The following is a 9,767-nucleotide window of genomic DNA, read 5'->3' as shown; positions in this document are numbered from 1 at the left end:
TTTGATACATATTCTCTTGTTTCTAAAGTTACTACTATTAGAGTTTTAATTACACTTTCCTGTGTTTTTAATTTGGAAATTCATCAAATGGATGTAAAAATTGTTTTGTTAAATGGGGATTTAGAAGAAAGAATCTATATGAGTCAACCTGAAGGCTTTGTAGAATCGGGTAAAGAAAAGAAAGTTTGCAAACTTGTTAAATCTTTATATAGTTTGAAACAAGTTCCAAAGCAATGACATGAAAAGTTTGATCAAATTGTTCTTTCGTATGGTTTTCAAATCAATAATAGTGATAAATGAGTGTATGTAAAACAATTTGGTGATAGAAGATGTGTCATTTTATGTTTGTATGTGGATGACATATTGATATTTAGTTGTAATATATGCATGTCATAAATGATGTGAAGTCTTTCTTGTCTAGTAATTTTGACATGAAGGACCTTGGTCCTGTAAATGTGATCTTGTGTATTAAGCTTATAAAGAAAGATGATGGCATGATTTTAATCCAATCACATTATGTTGAAAAGGTATTGAAGAAGTTTAATTATTTTTATGTGAAACATGTTTCTACGCCTTATGACTCATCCATTAAGTTAAAGAAAAAATTGAGTAAAGGAAGTTATTCTCATAAATATTCTCAAATTATTGGTTCTTTGTTGCATTTGACAAACTTCTCTAAGTCTAACATTGCATATACAGTCGATAGATTAGGAAGGTATACTCATAATCTTGATCATTCTCATTAAACTGCATTAGAAAGGATTTTTAGATATCTAAAAGGAACCATTAATTATGGCTTTCATTATACATGTTTTCCTGCTGTAATTGAGGGGTTTAGTGATACAAATTGAATTTCTGATTTTGATAAAACAAAATTGACAAGTGGTTATGTCTTTACTTTAGCTGATGATGCAATATCATGAAAATTTGTTGAACAAACTATTATTTCACGTTCTACCATGGAAGTAGAAATTATTATTTTAGATACCACTACTAGTGAGACTGAGTTTCTTAAAAATTTGCTATTTGATTTGCCATTATTGAATAAGCCTATACCCTCAATTTCAATGCATTGTAATAGTCAAGTTGTTATATCTACGGTTACTAGCAAAAAAGTTTAATGAGAAAAGAAGACATCTAAAAGTAAGATGTAAGTTTATTAGAAATTTGATTTCTTATGGTATTATTTCTCTTGACTTTGTGAGGACAAAAAATAATATTAATGATTTGCTTACAAAATGGTTGATGCGCCAACAAGTACTTGAGTTGTCGTGGGAAATAGGACTAAAGCTCATTATTTAGTCACAACAATAGACACTCGTCTCCGTGTGATTGGTGATCCCATGTATGGAGTTCAACGGGTAAACAATGAAATTATTTGTTGACTAAAGTACACCAAAATATTTATTTTGCGGAGTTGTTCCATTTCTCATTTCTATGATAAGGTGTATTGTAAATTGTGGCAATATTAAGGTTGATGTATTTACATATGTGTATTTTTTTAATTTAAAAATTAATAAAAAAAATACTTCTTAATGGATTCGATGACAATTGTTGTAGGGGTGAGATGGAGCCACCACTTTGAGATATGAGTTAATCTCTACATGACACTTACGAAACAAGAAACATATGCAAGGCCATGTAACATGCAACCTCTTATTAGAACATAAATGAACACCAATATTGTAGGGGTTGCACACTAAAGTCCGAATAAAGAAGGTATAGTTCAAGACAATTAAGTCTCTATATTTTTCTCGGGTGAAAGTTCATAAACAGTAGATATAAGGCTCAAACCCAAAAGACTCCTTATACTAAAATACAATATCTCTTTCTTTTATGTTCTTATACAAATTATGTTTTTTTTAATGTTTTAAAATTTTAAATATGTGGGAGAATGTTAGTAAATATATGTTTTATAATTTAAATTTTATAAATATATATTAATTTTGTTTTTATGAAATAAAATATTTGTTTTAGAATCTGTTCCATAAAACTAAAATCATAATAGTTTAAATTTGTTTCTTTTAGGATTTTGCTTTTTATTGGATCAATTTTTTTTACGTGTTATCAGCCTTACAAATCAATTATAGTTTGTTATTATGTTCCTTAGTAACGTTACAAGTTTTTTACTTTATGACTAGTAGTTAGTTGTAACTTTGGTTTGTTAAGTTGTTTTTTCTTGCACGTTGGCTTTCAACGTTTATAAGGGTGTGACATATTTACTTTGAGTTTTCTAATGTTGTACAAGGGATCTATGTCTGTATCTCTCTCTTTCTTTAGCCAATAGACACAAGTAGCAAAATATTTTTGCTGGTTACTACAAATCAAGATATTTTCCTCTAAATTTTTTCACTTCTTGTTCTTATAAAAAATAACAAAAATTATATTTTTGAGAGAAAAAACATCTTTTTCCTGAACACAACCAAGACCAACAAATTGTTATATCTTTATAGAGGAATATAATCAATTTTTTCTACCAGTGCAGTGAGAATATTTTCTAACTAAGATAACCTTTTTGTACTTTAACCCAAACTATTTGAAACTTCTCCACTAAATTTATTTTCGTTTATGTTTATTATACTTTATATTACATTGTTATCTCATATTATATCATATTTTGGAGTTATATGGCTAAGATTTTTGTTTTTATTTAATGAGATTTTAAATCATCTTCTCATTTATTTAGCTTCTATACGTTAATGAATCTCCCGAAAAGGATTGCTGTTAAGCAAAGAAAGTGGCGTTGTTAGAATTCAAACCTACATCCACACAGAAGATGGTAGTTCATATCAAATCCTTAACTTTTGTGTCAAGTGTCAAGTGTCAACCCATATTCTTATCTGGACCTTATTTTTCTCATGCTAAAAAAACCCAAAAATAATAATTGTATCAAGAGAGTGACCCAATAGCATATGCTCCCAGTTCCCTTTTGATTCCTCGAAGTCCCGCCATCAAAAAGAGAATATCCATCATTAGAGCCTTACATGTGTCTTAGATTCCTCTCTTTGCACCCCTACACACACTTTCTCTCTCTTCCTTCCGTGCACAACGCACAACAACGTATCATATAATTAATCTACCATTCCATTCAAGACTGTAACTTTATATTATTATTCTCCCTCACGCATTTGCAATCATTATGAACAACTCTACGTCTCTCTCTATAAATCCCTCTCTCACTCCTCCTTTTCGTTTACCTGCCACACAAACAACAACCCTATCTTCTTCTTTTTCCACTTTCCCTCAGAACTCTCTTAGATTTAGCTGTTTCCAATCGTTTCGACCAAAACCCATTAACCCCTTTTGCAGAAAAGCAAGATTGTGCTCTCTGCAAGGGTCAACGAGTGTGAAAAGCAGAAAAAGTTTGGTGCTTTGTGCTACCAACATGACTATAGCAGAGGATAGTTTGTTGCAGGTGGTGGAGGAGGAAGAGGGTCCTCCTGATTTTGCTTTGCTTGATCCTGAGGACAATTCTAGGCCTCGTAGAATTGCTCTCTTCGTTGAGCCTTCTCCTTTTGCGTGAGTTGGTTTATTAGTCTTTAATTCTTCAATGTGCACTGTTTGTGGTTTCCAATTCTCATTGAATGTAGAATGTTTTGGAATATTGAAACCCCTCTTGCCTATTTAGTGGTTTTAATCTTTTTTTATTTTGTTCTATGTTGAAACATTGGAGTTGGGCTGGAACAGCATTGAATTTTAGTTTCTGCAGCAGTTGACTTGTTTTATTGTTCTGATTCAGCGTTGACTCTGGTTTTTGGTGAATTGACTGTTGAGGTTTTGTAGATCATATGGATTTGATCATTTGAATTTGGTTTTCATGTTTTTTTAATGAAAAAATAATAATAATTAAGAAAGCTTTTATTTTATAATTTAATTAAGCTAGCTTTGTCTTCAACTGTTTAGGAATAACATTTCTATTACCTTAATAATAATTCTGTAGTCTCAGCATCAGAAAGTGCATCTCTGCGATTTTCTGCTGCTTTTAACTGACTCAGGCTTGTGAATTAAAAATGTTATGTGGACACCCTGTTCTAGTAGATACCTGGAGAGAAAAAGAGATAAAAGATTGAGAACAATAAATGTGACATGTGATATGATGTAATGAAAAGAAATGAGGGTGTCAACGAGGTGTTACACTATGCAGGTGTCCAAAAATCACAACTCTTTTGACTTCGATGTAAAATTGAGTGACAATTATTTTAAAAAAATTAAGGGCGAGCTGCGGGATGCATGTCAAGAACCCCAATTAGACATTAGTTTTAAAATTGTGAGTGACTAGAGATTAATTTTAGGAAAAGTTGGAGGGAAATTAGCCTCACATGTTTTCTACTTTCTGTCTGAATTACAATCCCAATGAGATTATTGCATTACACTTGGTACTATTGATTTGCGATCCTTTATAAGATGTGTGGTGTGGTGTCTGCTGTGGAAGAAAAAACATGTTCTTCAATTCGAACAGAATGTTGATTCCACCTTTATCTATTTTGCAGATATGTCTCAGGATACAAAAACCGTTTCCAGAATTTTATAAAATACCTTCGTGAAATGGGAGATGAGGTAACTTTATCTACTCCTTCTGATTCTATATACACATGCCCTGTATTTTTTTCCCCTTAAACCTTGTAAACTGACTGGTTAGCTTTATTTGTCCATGGTATAGGTGATGGTCGTGACAACACATGAAGGAGTACCCAAGGAATTTTATGGAGCCAAATTAATTGGATCCCGAAGGTTGCTGACTTTGACTTCTTTAGTTTTGTTAGCTCATTTTTTGCTTTTAAGTCATAAGGAATTTTAAACTTTTGTTTCTTAATCACAGTCAACACTCATTTTTAGCTTATTTCCTATGCTACTACTTAGAAAAATACTTTTATGGTACCGAATATTCTTTTTATTTATTTTTTTGTCAAAGCTATTTTTTCCAGGTTCTGAGAAAAGTACTAAAACTGTTTTTAGGTATTTTGCTTTTTCTTTTTTGAATCAACTTATAAAATTATCATAGAAAAATTCAAATATTTTGTCAGTTATAAGCACAATAAAATAGGTTATTAAGTCCTCATGGCATTCATATTGTAATTGCCAGTATGTTCTTTAAAGTTATGGTTGCTACCACAGCCATTGCTTCGTACTAATGATCTTCATTTAAACAAAAAACAATGAAAATGCAGCTTCCCTTGTCCCTGGTATCAAAAGGTACCCCTCTCTTTGGCACTTAGTCCAAGAATAATTTCTGCTGTTGCTGAGTTTAAGCCTGACATAATACATGCATCATCACCAGGCATAATGGTTAGTCTACAATTCCTGCATCTCCTCATTTATGAACTTCAGGATTCTAAAGAACAATGTAGGTGTAAAGACTTATTTATCTCAATTTGTGGTTGGCCTAATTTCAGGTTTTTGGTGCCCTTATCATTGCAAAGCTTCTGAGTGTTCCTATTGTCATGTCCTATCACACCCACGTACCAGTGTAAGTTACTTATTTAGGATCAATTTGGCTAAACTTCTTGATTGATACTCATAGGTGAAGAAAGTAGGAGGTAAAATGAATCAAACTTCTTTAATAAGTTAAAATTAACTTATGTGTGTCAAGTTTTGGAGAAGTTAGATGACAGAACTTCTTAAAAAGTTGAACCGTATAAGCTGATTATATTTTATGGATAATTTTGATTCATTTTATCTCTTCATTTTCTTCTCTTACAAGGACTTACTGAGAAGTTTATCCAAAATGGACTTTTCTCACATTTCAATTTTCTGAATGTATTTCATATTTGCAAAGCTATGTCTGGACTTCTGATTAAATCCACAAGTTCTTGTGGTTGATCTTAATTGTTGTTCAGATACATTCCAAGATACACCTTTAGCTGGCTGGTGCAACCCATGTGGTGGGTCATAAGTATGTATATGCTCTCTTGCTTCCTTGGTTCAACTTGGAATCTTATTTTTGTGAAATAACATGAATATGCTGTTTTGTGTAGAATTTCTGCATAGAGCAGCTGATCTTACACTGGTGCCATCAGCTGCCATTGCAAAAGATCTTGAAGAAGCTAGAGTAACAGCAGGTGAACTCAAACACCCCTTATGAAGTGATTTCATAGCTCTTCGCTGAGTTGATAATAGCATCTGAACATAAGTATTTTTTTATACTACATTGTCAATGCAGCAATTTTTTGTCTAACTCAATTCTACTGTTGATGTCCAGCGAACAAGATTTGTCTTTGGAACAAGGGTGTTGATTCTGAAAGTTTCCATCCGCGATTCAAGTCCCATGAAATGCGATTAAGACTGAGGTGCAGACCATTTTCCATTTTCATGTGCCCAATGATGTTTAATGGGTTTTCAACTTATTCTTAATCTTGTGTCATATAGCAATGGTGAACCTGAGAAGCCCTTGATAGTTCATGTTGGACGGCTTGGAGTTGAGAAGAGTTTAGATTTTCTCAAAAGGTAGTGATCATGTTGAAAATTTCAAAACACGAACGTATGATTTTGCAGTCCATCAACTGGAACATTGCTGAAATTTTTTTGTTGGTTATTAATGTACTGAAGCTTAAAGATGGTTAAAACATTTTAAAGATATGTTTTCTAAATGTTCTTTTGGAAATGCCCCTATCTTTCTGTTCTTCAGTTCTTTATAGTCCATGCCAGAGCATATAATAAATATATCTATTATCTAACTTTAATATCTTATCCTGCCTTGACATTTGAAACACATGATTTGGCAGTCTCATGGATAGGCTTCCTGAAGCACGAATTGCCTTTATCGGAGATGGACCTTACAGGTGATTTGTTGTAATGTGTCTTTTCATTCTTTTATCTATATCAATTTATATGATCCATTTTAAAATCAACTTATGCATCTCAACTTCTGAAAAAATTAGACGAGAGTTTCTAGAAAAGTTGAAGTATATAAGTTGATTTTAATGTTTGAGAGATGTCTGATTCATTTTATCTTCTTATTTGCTTCTCCTATAAGTAATTCTTCAAAAGTCTATCCAAATTGGACTTATGACTTTTAACTAATGGCATTATGTGAGTGGATGTTTGTGTACTCCTTCATCTTTCATTTCTAATCATATAACGGCTACTAACCTTGTGAAGAGGGTTTTCTCTTGCCATGAAGTTTTGCCATTTTCTTATGTCATGCCTCATCTCCATTGTTCTAGCCCATGGAGTTGGTGAACCCCATCAATATCCCCCATACATCATAGTTTAACTCAAATGATCAAACATTATTATATTAGGGGTCTTGCTAACCAGTGCCCTTAGGGTATTAGTTAAAGAACTAAAAGGGAAAAGTATTTATTGTATAAATTATCGGAGAGCGGAAAAAAGATCATGGGTAGCTTAATTTTGTCTCCCAGTAAAAATATTTCTACTTTAAGTTCCTTAACCAATGTCCTTAGGACACTGGTTAGCATTTGCATCTTTTATTAACATGGGTTCCTACCTGAACAGAGAGGAACTAGAGAAAATGTTTGAAGGCATGCCAGCAGTGTTCACAGGAATGTTAGGAGGGGAAGAACTATCTCAAGCCTATGCAAGTGGAGATGTCTTTGTGATGCCGTCAGAGTCAGAGACACTTGGCCTTGTTGTTCTGGAGGCCATGTCATCAGGAATCCCTGTGGTGGGAGCGCGTGCCGGTGGCGTTCCAGACATAATTCCAGAAGACCAAGATGGCAAAATTGGTTACCTCTATACACCAGGTGATCTTGAAGATTGCCTGAGCAAACTAAAGCCGCTTTTGGATGACAAAGAGTTGAGAGAAACCATGGGAGAAGCTGCACGTTTGGAGATGGAGAAGTATGATTGGAGAGCAGCCACTCAGAAGATTCGCAATGAAAACTACAATGCTGCCATTTGGTTCTGGCGCAAGAAAAGGGCTCAACTCTTGAGACCCTTTCAATGGTTGGCTCAACGTATTTTCCAATCTCCAGATCCAGAAGCCAACACATAGCGTGGTGATTGATGCAAAGCAAATGCTTCTTTTGAGCTTTGGATGGTTCTTTGAATTGTTCATTGCTTTGGCTTTAAGGAAGCCTATTATGGGACATAAGTGTGGTTGGTTGTGTAATGCATTCATTTGATTGATGTATATAATAATGGGACAAAAATTATGGATTGTGCCATTGTAGAGTGGATTAATTAGAGTTGAATGTCAATTCATGATGATGTATTGGATAGTGTAAGATAAATTGTCCAATCAGTAAGGGGAGAATCCATTCATATTTTACAACCCAGATATGCAATAGCATAGTAGAAAACTAGTCATTAAAAGTAAAAAAAAAATTGGCCCTTAAGAGGATCCGAGATAGAGATCAAAACATTGTAAATCTGTGTCCAAGTATAATTTTCATTACTTTGAGCTCTTTTTCGGTTTTGTTTTGTCTTGAAAGAAGCAATTTGGCCCATCTAATCACAACCTTTATTTGGTCTTCACACCCCACTTCTTTTATTTGCTTTTTTGTTATTCTCAATACCCCTTTTTCTCTCCCTTTTACATCCTTTACTTTTTTTATATATTTTATAAGATTAGTTTCCGTAATGTAATTTTTTTTACATTAGTTTACATAATTTACTACACATTCCTAAATATAAGATTCTTTTAATTAATTCCCACCCTTTAAGAAAATTGATTTGGTTAATAGTATTAAATTTGTCAACAATTTGTATTATTTTTCAAAATTACCCTTAAATTATTAGACTCGTCATATTTCTCTTTCTACTTGTCAGACCCTAATTCTGTCCGGATCCGAAGAGAAAAAAGAAGAAGAAAAATAGAAAATGTAACACCTCATTTTTCATAAAATAAATTAAAAAGGATTTATATTTAAGAATAAATAGAATTTTAGAAAAAATGATGAGGTTTTTATAATTAAATAAATAAGGAGAAATAGATTTATTAATTAAAATAATGGTTTGGAAGAAAATAAAAAAGATATTTTATTTATTCATTTGATAGCAAATAAAATAGTTTTTTTTATAAAATAAATAAATAAATAGAGTAAATAATAGACTGACAGTACTCTAACTATAAATAGAGACATATTAGGTCATCAGACTGATGATACATCTTTGCGCTCTTTCTCTTTCTCTCAACTTCGTTTTCCCTTATCCTCTCCCAAAACTCTTTCTTTTTCCGGCATACATTCAAACCTGTCTCCGTAAAACGACAATCTCAGAATCATTAACTGTTGGATCGTCATGAACTTTTAACAAGAGGTTTGAAACTTATTTCCACACAAACCCACCGTTGCGATTTTGAAGATAATTTATGTGGTGGAAGAAATGTCCCCCGCACTGAGCTTTCTCTTTTCCTGCATACACCCAAACCTATCCTAATAAAACTACGATCTCAGACTCTTTAGCCGTTGGATCGTCGTGAAAGATGGAAAAAACCTTTACCACTCATTTTCGCACAATCTCACCGTTGGGATTTGGGAAATAATGTTCTTGCAGAGACAAATTAGTCTCACACGTTGACAGTGAAATGGAGGCTACAATCTCTTCCCCTTCTCTCCAGCGCTTGGAAACCCTAACAGAGCAAACTGGGGAAAAGCTTGATGAATCTTAGGGAACTGTTAGAGACGCTGATGTCACTGCCGGACTACACATGTGAACCCGCTTAGAGGTAAGGGATAAGTTTATCGCAATTGTGGTTAGAATGAGCATGTGTAGGAATCCTTAGAGGATTAAATTGGGGTTTATTTTGGGATGTTTATTGAATTATAATTTTCCTTTAGGATTATAAATGTAATATTGTTGTGTTT

At 33.1% G+C, this 9,767-nt stretch overlaps 1 protein-coding gene across 1 annotated transcript; it reads left to right on the top strand.

The window, feature by feature from the left end:
* The first annotated feature begins 2,989 nt into the window (after positions 1–2,989).
* LOC100780899 (sulfoquinovosyl transferase SQD2) lies at positions 2,990–8,367 on the top strand. Its single transcript, XM_003516895.5, has 11 exons — positions 2,990–3,519; positions 4,491–4,557; positions 4,661–4,731; positions 5,169–5,286; positions 5,394–5,467; positions 5,838–5,893; positions 5,976–6,059; positions 6,200–6,287; positions 6,367–6,444; positions 6,723–6,779; positions 7,456–8,367. Exons 1-11 carry the CDS (start codon positions 3,140–3,142, stop codon positions 7,952–7,954), a joined length of 1,572 nt encoding a protein of 523 aa, XP_003516943.1. The 5' UTR covers positions 2,990–3,139; the 3' UTR covers positions 7,955–8,367.
* Positions 8,368–9,767: the final 1,400 nt, after the last annotated feature.

The sequence above is a fragment of the Glycine max genome, chromosome 1, assembly GCF_000004515.6.
Source record: "Glycine max cultivar Williams 82 chromosome 1, Glycine_max_v4.0, whole genome shotgun sequence".
Classification (NCBI taxonomy): domain Eukaryota; kingdom Viridiplantae; phylum Streptophyta; class Magnoliopsida; order Fabales; family Fabaceae; genus Glycine; species Glycine max.
The sequence above is the reverse complement of the archived record's forward strand: the minus strand, read 5'-3'. Positions and strand labels throughout refer to the sequence as shown.